The sequence below is a fragment of the Heliconius melpomene genome, chromosome 1 (assembly GCF_056956725.1).
Source record: "Heliconius melpomene rosina isolate 202511_hmr_F chromosome 1, ASM5695672v1, whole genome shotgun sequence".
Taxonomy (NCBI): domain Eukaryota; kingdom Metazoa; phylum Arthropoda; class Insecta; order Lepidoptera; family Nymphalidae; genus Heliconius; species Heliconius melpomene.
In genome coordinates, this window is record NC_140389.1 from 11,757,478 (window position 1) to 11,773,237 (window position 15,760).

The 15,760-nt window shown below is 32.6% G+C and overlaps 3 protein-coding genes across 3 annotated transcripts; 2 read left to right on the forward strand and 1 right to left on the reverse strand.

Moving 5' to 3' along the window:
* Positions 1–683: 683 nt before the first annotated feature.
* On the forward strand, positions 684–6,569 carry Taf5 (TATA-box binding protein associated factor 5). The gene is made up of 12 exons (XM_085185924.1): positions 684–887; positions 978–1,163; positions 1,320–1,522; positions 1,610–1,809; positions 2,047–2,248; positions 3,138–3,327; positions 3,691–3,766; positions 4,293–4,430; positions 5,012–5,205; positions 5,447–5,560; positions 5,818–5,998; positions 6,311–6,569. Exons 1-12 carry the CDS (start codon positions 825–827, stop codon positions 6,517–6,519), a joined length of 1,956 nt encoding a protein of 651 aa, XP_085042050.1. The 5' UTR covers positions 684–824; the 3' UTR covers positions 6,520–6,569.
* Positions 6,563–8,457, reverse strand: IntS10 (integrator complex subunit 10). Its single transcript, XM_085185930.1, has one exon. The coding sequence runs from the start codon at positions 8,327–8,329 to the stop codon at positions 6,587–6,589; it is 1,743 nt and encodes a 580-aa protein (XP_085042056.1). The 5' UTR covers positions 8,330–8,457; the 3' UTR covers positions 6,563–6,586.
* A 616-nt stretch (positions 8,458–9,073) lies between these two features.
* On the forward strand, positions 9,074–11,413 carry Fsn (F-box synaptic protein). The gene is made up of 4 exons (XM_085185946.1): positions 9,074–9,615; positions 9,948–10,221; positions 10,314–10,404; positions 10,793–11,413. Exons 1-4 carry the CDS (start codon positions 9,227–9,229, stop codon positions 10,888–10,890), a joined length of 852 nt encoding a protein of 283 aa, XP_085042072.1. The 5' UTR covers positions 9,074–9,226; the 3' UTR covers positions 10,891–11,413.
* The last annotated feature ends 4,347 nt before the right edge of the window (positions 11,414–15,760 follow it).

Here is a 15,760-nt window from a genome sequence, read left to right on the forward strand (position 1 = left end):
ATTTAAGGAAATTTACAACTTGTTGTCATTGAAAGTTATACCCAAAATGTTACCATCTATTTTTTTCCGACTGCTAAGCTAAGCTGCTATTCCGGCTTAAGCCGGTGGAGTTCCAATGCGACACAGGAACCGAATATTTACATGTCCTAATAATCCTAATGAATCCTAATAAAAAGATGAAAAATTAAAAAATATTTAAAAAACAAAAATCCCAATGCCTCTAGAGTTCGGTGGTACCGGCGCTAGATTCTCTCTGCCTAATCCTGTGTGAAGTACAACGTAAAGCTAAAGAAAATTAACTTTATATTAATTGAAGAAGTACTGAACTGACTGAAGAATAAATAAAGTATAGATAAAATCGAGATCAACAATACTTGTGAAGGTAAATGGTAATGGTATTTTATTTATTTGTACAATGTTTTAAATATCACTGTACAATGTTTCACATAAACTCGAATTATACTTTATTTTTAAAATCCAGCTACCAAAGAACATAAATATAGAACTTACTCAAAATATTTTTTCATCGTCTATATTGATATATTTATTTTTTTAAATTAGCTGGCACGCCTAAAACCCATAAGATCAAGATCTCAAAAATTAAAAATGACAATTGACTTTGACGTTTTAAGTTACCAAAACCAACGCATAGTGCAAACGTTTTGATTATATTATTTGTACAAGATAAATAGTAATAATATAACGATACTATATGCTAAAACTGTATACAACATGCAAATATTAAAATAAAATTTAACTTTTAATAGTTTATTGCAAACATAATTGTTTAACTTAGGATATTTCTGTTGATTCCGATATACAAAATGAGTGAAAAATCTACTCCACTTTTAGCTGTTCTGCAATTATTACGAAAATATGATTTAAAAGTATGTCGACTATTAGCCTACTATCAAAGAATAACTAATTTGTCACATTTCTGAATCGTTGTCCACGACTTTTATTCTTTTTTTTTCTAGGGTACAGAAGAAATTTTAAGGAAAGAAGCTAATTTAGGCGACGCTGAATATGAAAATTTAGATTTACCTGAGGTTGAACTTGCTAGCATTCTTACTGCACACCATACTGAAAGTGATCCCTATAGCTATGAATTTGCATATGAAAGTCTTAAAAAGTTTGTGGAAAATTCTTTAGACATTTATAAGGTAAATTTATAGTTATTTCACTATAAATTTCAACAATATACTATAAAGAAGATAGGAATGTGTTGTACTGACTTGAGGTCTAAATAATAAATAATAAGTCATTCCTATTTCTTAATATAATATAGGTCATGACTAAAACTTTGGTTTTTATTTTAGTATGAACTGTCAACATTCATGTATCCAGTATTTGTTCATATGTATTTGATACTTATTTTATATGATCACAATGAACATGCTGCAAAATTTTTGAAAAAATTTGGTCCAGAACAAGAAGAACATTATCAAGAAGATTTGAAAAGATTAGCTACTGTTGAGAATAAAGAACAAATAAAAGGCAATGAACTTGCAGAAATTTACAGGTATGACCAAAGTAAAGAAATAAAAATATTTTAAATTATTTCAATATATTGTATCATATACATTGATTTATTTATAAAATGTTACAGCACTAACAAGTTCCAAGTACAATTATCTAGAGATGCTTCAACCCAGCTGAAAAGATATTTACATGAACAAAAAAGTTCACCCATCATTATCAACATTATTAACAATCATATACAAATAGATATACATGATGGTCCAGGAAGAACTCAAGCTCAAGTAAAAGCAACAATAGGAGGAGTTTTAGGAGAAGCTTCTAGAAATGGTATGGCATAAAAGTGATTTATTTTTTAGTTTCAGACTGTATCCTTCACATAGCAAGGTAGGCCAAGAAACTTGCCAAGTTAAGACACACCATACTCGAGTCAAGTGGCGAGAGGTGGAGGGCAAAGTTACAAATAGTTATGTGGAATGTCAGAGGACGGTTTGAACAAGAAGAATGAATACTGTAGTATTTGTGAAAAGAATATGTTTATGTATATTTTTATTATTACTCTTTCAGATAATCGACCAAAAGTTTACTATGGACTATTAAAAGAACTGGATATTCAAGTACTGCCCACACCTGTTGAGGATGAAGAAGAAGCAGAAGAAACTCCAGATAAGCCAAAAAAGAAGAAAGCTAAAAAGGACAACATATTTATGAAGAAACCGAAATCTGACCCTAATGCTCCACCAAATGACAGGATTCCACTACCGGAATTGTAATAATTTTGAAACTTAACAAATATCTATATAATGTTGTAAATCTTCATCTTTTTATCAAGTTCTAAAATAATTACATTGAGTGTCTGACTCTTAACACTATAGTTGTAGATTCAATTTTCATTTAGAGAATGAATTATTTTAATTTCCTCACTCTAGTAAGAAGTAGTCATTGAGATCCACACTCAACTCAGTGCTTTTTGCCACTGTAATGTTTAAAAATGAATTGTGGTGAGAAAACAAAAATAAAGAAATTCTTGTGTAATTTATGAGTGGCCCCAAATAAATAATTATTATGGTCAAAAAATTAAAATTGACTATACAATTGTGGGTTCCATTCTCACTCAGAGGAATAATCTAATCTAGCTTCACACTGTATCCACAGCGGAGTAGTCAGAGAGAATGAAGTGGCAAACGCTACGATCTCTGCATATCTCTTTTGTCTTGTCCACTGTCATCAATCTCTTCAGACATGCCCCTAGGGGTCCTTATTCTTTTTACGTCACCTTCCTTCAGTATCTTAGATACTATGTTTTCAAAGGTAAACTGAAGTCTCCTCTGCTTTATACCGCTCACTTCTCCTTCATAAATCTTTTTCGACATTCTTTCATCACTCATTCAGTCGACGTTCCCAAACCAGTTGAGCATGTTCTTCATTCTCACCGTGTCATCATCGCTAGTACCAACTATCTATGTATCTCTTCATTGTGGATTCCATCAGCTAAGCTCCTAAGAGTTACACCTCTCTACACACAATGCCTCAAGAATTCGGTGGAAAGTGGGGAAAGGAAAAGCTTTACCAGGCTTTCCTTCCTTTTTTAGGTTTCCAAGTTCGCTCTGCCTATCCCGCTATGATATGGTAAAATAAAAAAAAAAAACATTTTTTAGGAAAGAAACTGATAAAATTGAAAAAGGAAAAGCATTGAGAGAGGCATCAAAGCGAGTCCAACTTGGTGCCGACAGCTTACCCTCGATATGTTTCTACACACTCTTGAACAGCGGCCAAACTGCAATATCTGCTGATATTTGTGACGATTCCACTTTACTAGCAGTTGGCTTTAACAATTCCTTGATAAAGGTGATTTTTTTTATTTGTTGAGATCTAAAATGAAATTAAAGTGATTAATATATTTAGAAAAATGTACCATTTTTTGGAAAAATTAAACGTAGAAGGACTCTAACCTGTACCTTAACGCACATCTGGAAACCGGCCAAGCGCTCTAGCCACTAAGCCATACATTCTTGAGTTCTCGGAGGCGTAAACGATATAGCTTGATAAAAACTTATGGGTATTGGTCAGATTGCTTGAACGGTGCGATCAGACCAATATCCATAAGTTTTTGTGCCAAATTTATATACGTATTCCAAAAATAATTTTCATGCATAATGTGGAATAATAAAAGAATAAAAAAAGAACTGCATTATAATTTTATTTAAAAAGGTTTGGACATTGACTACACTGCGATTGCGAGGAATGAAGTCAGCAGAGAAGCTTCAAGATATCGACAGAGAAGCTTGTAAGTATCGACAGGAAATTATTTATGACGTTATAGAGAATGTTGTAAAATGGAATGAACAAATTAATATTTATTTACTATCTTATTATTACAAGTTATTATTTAACTTACTGTGTTAGTGTTTGCGATATCTTGCAAGCTTAATTTGACCCTTTTCGCAGTCTCTGATTGTGCTGAAATTTAGATTACGACTCCAATTCTGATGATAATGAAATTACATATAATTAATATTGTTGTTCATCTGAAATGCAGGCGAGGCAAGGCATGTTCAGTTATAATGCAATTTGTATCATTTCTTAGTGTTTTCCATACATATAATGTCGATAACCGAGTTGTTTTGTTCGTTATTCATAGTTGTTGCCGTGGTCTATAGAGAAGAGCACAGTATCGATAATGATTAAAATAGAAGGATTTCGACTCCTTCCTTCCTCCTTTGACGATGCATCGTTAAATTAAATAACATTATAAAAATTATTTAGAATTTGTTTTAGAAAAATAATTATAATCATAGTATTAATATCAACAGGTGATGTGTTAGTAAGAATGATGGAAGAAAAAGATAGGGAGACATGCCGTACGCTATTCGGCCACTCCGGCCCCGTATACAAAGTGGCGTTTGATCCATTTAAAACTCTTTTATTGTCCAGTTCAGAAGATTCCACTGGTGAGAATTAATCTGATATATTAATATATCGTCGGGGCCAGTGCAAGACCTTTTAAATGCCTAAAAAGCAACATGAATAATTTCTATGTACCACTAGATAAAGATATATTTCAGGTTTATTTTCAAAAAAAAACATATTTCACCAAACTCGCAATTACAAGGTCCTGCACTGACGTCGACAATTTCACAATTAATGTAGATAGTATTGCGATACCATTGCGGCGCATTTAGACAGTGTTTGATGGTTATGGATTCAATTCTTTCTCGGCAAAATTATTTATTTTAATTATTTTGATTATGTCAATCTGAACAATCCATACGCGATTTAATCGTCTCCGAGTCCGAGCTCCGTATCGGAGGCACGCGCGGACAATTGCACAGAAAGCGTGTTTTAGATATCTACCACTACTCCGCGAGCCAGATCACAACACTAAAGTACAGAAGAGCGCTACGCTAAGTGCCATTTACTACTTCAGTTTGTACTTATAACATAAAGTCCTCCCCTGCACACTCCCCATATCTAATATGATGCACACGTACATATAAAGTATTTGTCGGGCTATAGTTTGTTTGTCCCACAGTGAGGCTGTGGTCGCTGCAGTGCTGGACGTGCCTGGTGGTGTACCGTGGGCACGTGTGGCCGGTGTGGGACGTGCGCTGGTCGCCGCACGGGCACTACTTCGCTACGGCCGGCCACGACCGCACCGCGCGCCTGTGGGCCACCGACCAGCACCAGCCTTTGAGGATCTTTGCGGGACACCACTCGGATGTCGATGTGAGGAGATATAACTGTAACATCCATTTGACACTGATAATGACACTGCTAGCCCTCATGAATGCATAAATATTCAACTTTCCTAAGAGACTAATTAATCTTAACTTCACACAAACCAATAACTTAATTAAGAAAAACACAGGACCAAAAAAGGACGATCGAAGTTTATGGCGTATAACAACTAATAAATAAATAAAAAAAGAATATTTATTGAAAATAATTACAATTATTTACATTTCAGTGCATACAGTTTCATCCAAATTCTAATTACATCGCAACTGGATCTAGCGACCGCACAGTCAGGGTTTGGGATTGTCTAACCGGGACCCAAGTTCGCCTGATGACTGGCCACAAGGTAAACTTATTGTTAATACTATTTAAAAAGTAGTGTTGTTTGATTTGAAGATTCTATTTTTTTTTAACTTCAAGCTGTATCCCGCACACTGCAGGGTAGGCAGAGGGAACCTCGTGTTAAGACCATCCCCACTTTTCACCAAATTTCTCCCAAATTTGGTGTGCAGTGGTGGAATTCAACGCCGCACTTTACCTCGACACCAGAGCGAAGAAATGGAAATATAAATTTAAATAAATAAGAATTTCTATTAAATCTAGTCAACACCATTCACACTGGCTTTCTCCGCTTGTGGACGATGGATAGCGTCGGGTGGTGGCAATGGGGAGATAGTTATATGGGACATATCGACAGGCCTGCCCACCGCCACTCTACCACCTATGCACGTTGCGCCGATACACGCTTTAGCGTTTAGCCGCGACGGTACCATACTGTCTTCAGGTAAGTGCTTGTAGTTTTTCGTCTTTTTTTATTAGCTTCACGCTGTGTCCCGTATAATACCAGGGCAATATGGGCAGAGAGCTAACTCAATGTCGCGCTGTATCTTGTTACCAGAGCAAAAGAATGAATATGTCACCGTAAGATTATAAAAACCGTTAGTTCATTTTTTTTTTGTGAAATTATAAACTATCGAAAAATTTGCCTTAACACAATAACTAAGAATTAACATTATATACTGTGACTTTGGTAGTTCCGCAGGTATACGGATATTTAAGTGCAGGTTGAAAAATATAAATTTTATTTTTATGACAGGTTCCTTCGACTCTACTATCAAGCTTTGGGATTTTGCAACTATTTCTGACGAAACGATAACTGAGGAAAATGGCACAAATAACAATGTACAAAAAGAAGAGAAATTTTTGTTAAGATCATTTGCAACAAAAAATTCTCCTATAAAGAATTTACACTTCACTCGGCGCAATCTTTTGCTAGCTGTAGGTTCCTATGAAGGGAGCTCGTAAAATACAATAAGGACAATACATTTTAAGGATAAATAAAATGCTATTATACATTACGATTTTTATTTTCCTACAATGATTGCAAGAAATAAGATCTCTCAGCTGTTATAAATTGAATTATTAAATTCAATATAGATTCATTGCTTCGGGCAACTTGTGCTTTCATAGCTTGCTTGAAATCTTCTTTGACGCCTTTATCCGCCCCACGAGTACCGATACGTCGCTGCCCTAAATGTTGCTGAGAATTAGGCAATATATCCAAAGCAACATTTTTTCCTTGCTCATTCCAAATAAAACTTAACTCTTCCAAAAAGTCAATGTGAATTATATATGTTTGAAAGAGATGATAATGAAAAACACCTTTTTTTCTTATTGTGTCCATGATATTAATAAATATAGACTCCTCTTGAGGCCAACCCAGTTGCATTAACACTAGCATATGTCCATACGTTAAATCAGTGTTATTGCCTGTTTTCAATAATATTCTTATAAGTAATGTGCAGAAATAGTGCATAATTGCAACTTTAGTTAAAGGCAGAAAATGAAGATGTCTATGTTTACCTCCCACAATTAGATCTGATTCTAGAACTCCTTCAACAGAAGGTAATAAAGGTAAAGCAGCTAATATATTTTCAACACATGCTGTGTAATTTTGCTGGGAAAAATTCAAAGACACTTTGGATATAGTAGCTGTTATATTGTTTGGTACAGAAGTTGAATTCACTTCATCATACCTTCCTCTATATAGAGCTAGTTCTTCAGAAAACTCATTAAGCCATGGTTTAATCTGTAACTGGGTTGTTAATTTTACAAATTCTCTTGATATTACTTCATTACGATGTAAAAGCTCCCAACAATTAGCAGCTGCTTGGAATTGATGTGCTGATATTCCTGTCACTTCAATGTCACCTTTACGTCGTTTTGAAGGTGGCAAATCAGGATCAGATAACGCTTCCACTAAGATATGATTGCCTTTTAATGATTTGTGTTCATACAATGATCTTAGAAAAAACACAATGCCACAATACAAAAGTTGTCTACAATCATCAAAATTCCTGAGACTTAATAATTTTTGATAGTATGATTCTTTATTTAAACTATTACCATAATTAACTAAATAAGAATCCCACCCTAGTTGCCTCCCTAACAATTCTAAAACACCATACAGTCTCTGCCAAGGGTCAGAAATATCATGTTCTGTCTCATCATAAATATAGGAGTTGTAAAAGTCTATTGCTTTTACAACTAACCGTTGAAGTAATCTAGGGGATTCTAGTGAATTAAGTAAAGGTAAAGTTTCTACTACAAGCAATCGAGCATATCGGTTGTCATAGAAAAATTTCTCTGCATTTATTAGAGTTTTGACAAGGCTATCGACACCTAATTGAGGAAACTTTTTTAATAACAATACTAATAATCTACAATGCTCCATAGTGTCATCACTGTTTTCAACACTTGTTTTAAGTATTGTTAACTGAATGTCAGGGCTAATATGATCAAACATTTGACTCAAAAAGTTAGACTCATTTGATTTAAGAGCATTAGCAATAGCAGATATTTCAGACAGTAAATTTGATAGATTTTGTGGTACCAACATTAATGAACTAAAACATTCTGCAGCTTCTTGAACATTTCCGGATTGTTTTTCCATTAAATAGGCTTCAAATTGAATTTTGAAATTAGTGGGAAATAAAGTTTTAGCAGTTAACATCCAAGCTTTAGCAGAATATATATTCTGTTTCTGAGCTTCTTTGGCTCTTGATATAATGTAATTCTCATCTTCATCAGGTGTAACCTTCTCAATTGCAGGCATTGTTAAATTTATATTTTTAATGAATATGTATTGATTAAAATTTTATGTCAGTTTTAATTAGTAGTTTTAAAATTCATTAATATTTTCTGAAGAAATGTTCGATGAGACGATGTATCTGACAAGTGACAACTGCAGAATTGCAGATGCAGAGTGTAACTGCAGGTGCAATTTTAGAACGACTGTCAAATGCCAATGTCAATATCAAGACAACCAACCAGCTCTATAATAATACGGGGATATAGGATATAATAACATCATATTGGATTATACAATATAATAATAAAGTGATTTACGGTATAAACTTGACATTAGTGAAGTGATTAGTGCTCAACTGGCACGCTCGGAACCCGGCCCGATCGACTACTTTAGGGGCTTGGGCTACATCATCGATGTTAGGATGTTTTATTTAATGTAACATCGATGTTCATCGAAGATCGATGATCATCGAGGATCTCTATTATGAATCACTTCTTATCGAATGTCTTTGAGCACCTGAGATTTCTTGGTCATAACATTCTACTTCCTTCAAATATCAAATTCAGTATATAGCACCAATAGTCCAGACATAAATTTGTAAAATCCTTTCGTCGTTTTTACAAATTTATAGGTGACTAACTCTCATTTAGAGGTTACTACTGAAATACTAATGGTATTTCGATAATCATATTTGATTTTTCATTTCATGTCTGCTATCACATCTGTGGCACATTCTCACAGATTACAAAATTACAATTATTATGATTGACGTTTTTAGTTTAAATTTGTATATTTAATTCAAAACAAAATATTGAGATTTATATTGAGTATAATATGTTGCTTGGCTATTAACAAACAAATTACATATTCGTGGGGGTTATTCAATTAGCTTTTAATAAGATTTTTCTTAGATATGGTCCAATGATACTACCTACTTCTAAATACAATAGCACGGCAAAACCAAAAAATAACCATTCCATTATTATGAATACATATGATGTTAGTGATTATGCTATCGCTGAACTCGTCAAGGATGATATATTGGAAAGTATTTTTTCGTATTTAACTTTACGTGATCTTAAAAATTGTGCGTTAGTATGCAAAACTTGGTTTAGAATTTTAAGCGACGAAAACAATGATGTTTGGAGATTCCACTGTGTTAAAAGATTGGCAGAAGAAGTACTGAAATCGGACTTGCTTTCGAATTTACCAACATATAAGACTAAATTAAGAGCATTCTATCATGCATGGAGCCCATATGATTGTTCTAGAAACATATACATCAAACCTAATGGCTTTACGTTACACAGGTATTTTATTTACTTTTACTGAGTGAACTTGTAACTGTAAAATAATGTAAGAAACTAAATTTGACCCACTTGTAGTAATTGTATCATCATGAAATTAAGCAATTATTCATACATAGACTAGGTGACAATACAATTATATGGTCTTATCAAGCTGGTTTGATGATGGGACAAAAATGTCGAAAATGAAACACTCTATTTTTTAGTAAAACCATTAATTTGGGCTTTTCATTTTTCCTGATGCTTTTTTTAACCTAATAATTTTATTTTTATTAATTAATATATAATATTAGTTAACAAACAATAGTATATTTGTATTTACTTTTAATTTGTAGAAATCCTGTTGCACAAAGTACAGATGCATGTAGAGCTAAAATTGGATTCTACAGGGGAAGACATGCTTGGGAAGTCATCTGGGAAGGACCCTTGGGAACAGTAGCAGTTGTGGGGCTTTCAACAAAGGAAGCTCCATTACAATGTCAGGGTTATGTTGGGCTTTTAGGTTCAGATGAACAGAGTTGGGGGTGGAATTTAGTTGATAATCACCTATTACACAATGGTGACACTCATGGACGTTATCCCTTATTAAGTAATTGTCCTAAATATCAAGTGAGTGTTCTTAAAAATAAGGATAACATAAGAATGTTTAAGACATTGCAATTTTAATTTAAAATTAAATTCTACATTTTCTTTATACTTAGGTAGGGGAACGCATCAGAGTAATTTTAGACTGTGAAGGCCGAACATTATCATTTGAGAGAAATTATGAATTTCTGGGAGTAGCATTTCGAGGTGAACAAATTTTATGTTGATTCCTTTTCTTTAGCTTCATAAAAAAATTCGAATCAGTTTCATGTTATATGCTGCACACAGCAGGGTCGACAGAGGGAACCTAGTGTTAAGACACTCCATTTCCCACTTTCCACTGAATTCTGGAGGCATTAGGTGCTGAGTGGCGAAATTCGTCGCCACGCTTTCACATCGACATCAGAACAAAGAAATGGATTTCCATTTCTTTACTTTGTTAATTTATATTTATAAATTTAAATAAATATCTCATCTCAAAGTGAGGATTGAACCAGTTGGTTTTACAGTCACACTTTGTGCCTCTATGCCTCAACTGGCCTCGTTAGTTTCTTAAAAAAGTATTATATAAAAAAGTATATTTTTTATTTTTCAGGCCTACCAATAAAAAAAAAGTTGTATCCAACTGTTTCAGCAGTGTATGGGAATACAGAAGTGTCTATGGTCTATTTAGGTCCACCGGCAGATGGCTGATATATGATCACAATACCCTTTGGATTTACAAGTTCTAGTCACAATTATTTTATACATTTTCCAATTCATTTTTTTTATTCTAATCAATAAATTGTTAGGTCATCCATAAATTACGTCTGATTATATGGCAGAGGGAATGACTCAAGAAAGGGAGATTTAAAAAAAAAATTATCTAAGTATTAAAATACAAAATTTGTGTATACTAATTAAGGACTGCTGACCAGTTGTGTCAAGGATATGGGGGAGGGGGTTGTGACGTAATTTATGGCTGGTGTATTATTATAAACTTTTTTAGTGTACAATATTTTATATGAGTTAATGAATAAAAATACAGTCATGGAAAAAATATATTAATTTATTAATTGATTTATATATTAATTTTATTATTTCGAAGTTTTGCCACATGTATACAATCTTACAATAAGAGTTGATGATTTTTGTTTAAAAAGGTATATAGCCTTGGTTATATTTATAAAAAATCCATTATTATTACCATAATTATCAAAATATAATATTTTTTATCTATATTTTGTTTGTATTTTGGAAAATTTGATTTGGTGAATTTAAAAATGAAGGAAACACCAATTTGTTCACTATATTATTTTGTTATGTAACTATATATATTGAATAACAATTGGTATTTTATATTTAATAAAGCAGTATAGCTTTTAAATCTTTATTTATTTCATTTACAATGTTTAATTTCCTCCCTCATTGCCTCCAGAATTCGGTGGAAAGTTGGGAACAGCTTAACACTATGTTCCCTCTGCCACCCCACTGTGTGCGGGATACAGTGTGAAGCAGATTTTTTTATTGTTCTAGTAACAAGGCTTTTAAACCAGATAGGGCTTTTAAAAAAATTATAATATACTTATAATCAATAAATTCTCAATGAAACAAATATTGTATTCTATCTTATTTTTATTTATGGCATTTTTCTGTACATTTAACTGATTGAAGTCTAACGTGCAAAAGCGAATTTCAAATGAGTTGATTTATTTAGAGTATTCTTATATATAGGTGCTAAAGTACAGGACTTCGGTGCCGTCCACTTAAGTTACGGATATTCATCACAAATTTGACTAGTTTCGTCTCGTATGTACCTATTGTATGAAACGTTAGCCAGGTCGCCTTCGTTAAGAATATTATAGATTAATCCTCAAATATATTTAATATGCTTTATATTTTTTATATGATTACATGAAGTCATATTGTTGTTATCTGCATATGTAATCTTAACTGTTTGAAATAAAACTATAGAGGTACATACCTCGGACGGACCACGCTCACATACAAATATTGGCGTATTTAGGTTGTTTCGGGGTGGCCTGGCGCATAACATGTGGTATCCAATGAGACCTAATGGCCCTCCAAAATACGTTTATTATCATATAAATTGTTTTTGAGCAGTAAACTGTGAACATGTAAATTTATCAAAAACGCAGTAAAACAGATATTTTACACTGATCTTAGTATATAATATGTATGTAGAATAAAATTACAGTGGATACATCATACGCGTTCGGGGTTTTGTGTACTAGGTACCAACGGGTACGTGTTGTATCTTATTGTAGACGCGTTACATTTAAATAAAAAAAATTAAAACATAATATATTTTAAATATAAAAAATATATATAACGTAGTACGTTTGTACCTACTTATTTACATATTTTGTTTCATAGATAGGTAGTAAGTCCAATAATGTTCAAATCTCTAAAAAGAATCTAGTAAGATTCCAATTGATTAAGCACAACAATTAGTTCGGTAAATCGGGTTGGAGACAAAATCGTTTTAGCGGTAACCACCACCTAGCCTTTCCCTATATACGCCAATGCATTAAAACTGTTAATTTAAATACATATATTTTTCATTTATTCGTAAAAAATCTGTACCACTTCATTTCATATTTTTTAATAATATGTCTATGTATGACATGGATTACTAATATTGTAGGTTCACTAAAATTACTAAACTTCACTAAAATCTATTAATTATATTATGAACACTTAACCTGTCAACCGGGGAATTAGCTATTGCTCAACTCGTTTCAGAATGGGGACTTTTTCTCCGCACCGATAAGTAATATCACACCTCAAATAATAAAGGAATATCGTTTTTAACCTATGGTTTTTATTTATTTTGATAAAATATTTTATAATTCAAATGTATTCAATGTACAAGGAATTTATTGAACAAATTATAATAATTATTTCGCAGTACGATATTGCTTGAAACAGTGTGGCATACACAAGGCAACACAGCAGTCAGGACACCAGAATCTCGATTCTCTCCTAATACCTTTGGAATAACACACTTTGCATCTCCTGGTTACGTTTACTCTTGAATTTTCGGATGGTATATAATCCGCAAAATGTCTTTCAATTAGTCTAGATGGTTTTGGTGTCAAAGAAGGGCGTCCCTTACTATTTGATAGCGACTGCGACACATAAAAAGAAGTATAGATCATGCAGCGCCCGTTTTCCCGTTAATAGCGGTCAAGTGAGAGATTACAAGAACACGAAAATTCATGACGCATCGACAATATGATGGCATATATATAACCACTATAAGATTTAATAAATAAGGACAACGTAGAACGTAATGCGTTCAATATATTACGATTAATTTCCACGACCAAAAATTTCGTCATACCCATTGCAGTGGGCTCTTATGTATGACGAAATATTTCGTCATACCCAGTTAACAGGTTAAAGAAATAGTTTGGTATTTAGAGTATTTACGCCATATCATTTACATATTTCTTTTGCTGTTGTCTTAAAACGCGGCCTTTATTGTTTGCTGGGTATTTTATTTTTGCAGAATAACATTATATGGGCTCGTTTAAACTTATCGTATTATTAAGTGTCAAAAATACAAACCCTTATCCTTTTCTAATAATTCATTTCTAAATAGGCCTTGAGACAATGTTTATTTTATTTATCATTTAGTAATAGTTATTAGAAGTATCAAGTAACAGGTATTAAAAGTGTACCCACATACAAAGATTTTACAATGAAGTGATACAATTTTTTAACGCAAACAACACTTTCAATACAATTCACCAATAATGCAAAAATATTCATTTCATATAATTTATTGTTACTTTGATTATTTTCAATATTGCATTACTATATTTGAAACAAACACTAGTCATTGCATAGAACTATCAACAACTATATATACATAAATAATCTGCAACATTGAAGATATAAATACATATATGTACATAATTAGCTGGATGCCAATGTAAATACATTTCCAAAACAAACTACATTTATCATCTAACATATTACATGACTATCGTAAAATTCATTCACTTATTTAAATGCTTCAACAAGCTTTAACCCCTATTATTGCAATTCTTACCTAGCAATGAGATTATGAGATTATTCTAGAAAACGATTGCCGATTTACATATTATTACGTATGAGCATTCGTGAATATCACAGCAAAAAGGCCGACTCAAGAACGTTTACAATGCATTATAATATATGGTGTGTCAAACATGATTGTTATAGTCTGGCAAATATGTTATTGATAATGGGAAGCACGCGCGGCAAATTGCGCAGAAAGCGTATTTTGATGTCTGCACATAGACACCCCCTCACGCCGGACCGATTCCCCGTAAGGGCTCGCGGGGAATCGTTGCGGGGTGTGACCGGGCTACGGTACAGTCGAGTGCAACGCTATCAGTTCATTACTATGAAATATGAATATAATATCATATGATAGCATCATATATACGGAATGGCGTAGTAGAGCATATTTTTCTAGTAATATTATAAAAATTAGTAAAAAACACCAAAGCAACATGCAAAATGAACATATGGTAAATTGAAAAATTAAATAAAAAAATGAATTAAATTACTATAATGAGGCCACGGCCACATACAAATCTTCTCAATCCAAATTCAATAAAAAAAGTAAAATTTAAAAAGTAAATTTAATATATAAAACAAGCAAACAAATACAAGATTTTGGCGTTAGGCAATATGCAAAATCAACTTATGGGTAAGTAAAAAATTTTTTAAATAATGGAAATAGAGGTCTTAACAAATAAATTATGTTAATAAATTATATCTCCAAATTAAATCAAAATTTTATTACCGTTTTATTTAAAACGTTAATTAATGCATGCAAGAAAGTAAAAAATAAAAATTGACAAATAATAAAGCAAATAATCAAAACGGTAAAAGGCATTTTTGTTTACAATTAATTATATTCTTGTTTGAACAATATAGTGTGAGCTCGATAGTACCTTTAAAGATGTGTGGGTGCGAATTTCCTGTAAGGACGTAGCGCTCACACTGACGCAAATGGCAAACTATGGCAAAGGGATACCGCACTCTCATTTTTTGTACCTCAAAATTTATTGAAATAATTTACCCAATATTATTTTCTTTTATATAATCTTTAAGAAGTTTAAATATTGCCAGATATTTCTTTATTCATATTGCATAGTTTATAAGCTTGTATTATGCACACTGAATGTTTATTGTACATAAGTGTGTATATACACATCTACGTAAATATCATGTGCCATTAGTTATATAAGCAGAAGCTTAGAATTGATTAATTATTTATTGAGTCAAAAATGTAATTATACTTTTCGGGCTAGTCTTGATTTTATTCTCGACAACAATGTATAAAACAGCTGATTATTTTGCAATATTTAGATATCCTCATTAAATTTTCGTTTTGTATAATTTACTTCAACATAAACATGATTAGATATTTTAATTATCGTATAGGTAAATGTGATTTGCTAAGCGTGAGGTAAAACAACATAACAGGTAACACTGATCGAACGTTCTCTGCGCATACATATACTGCGCAATTTACCGCGCGTGCTTCCCATTATCAATAACA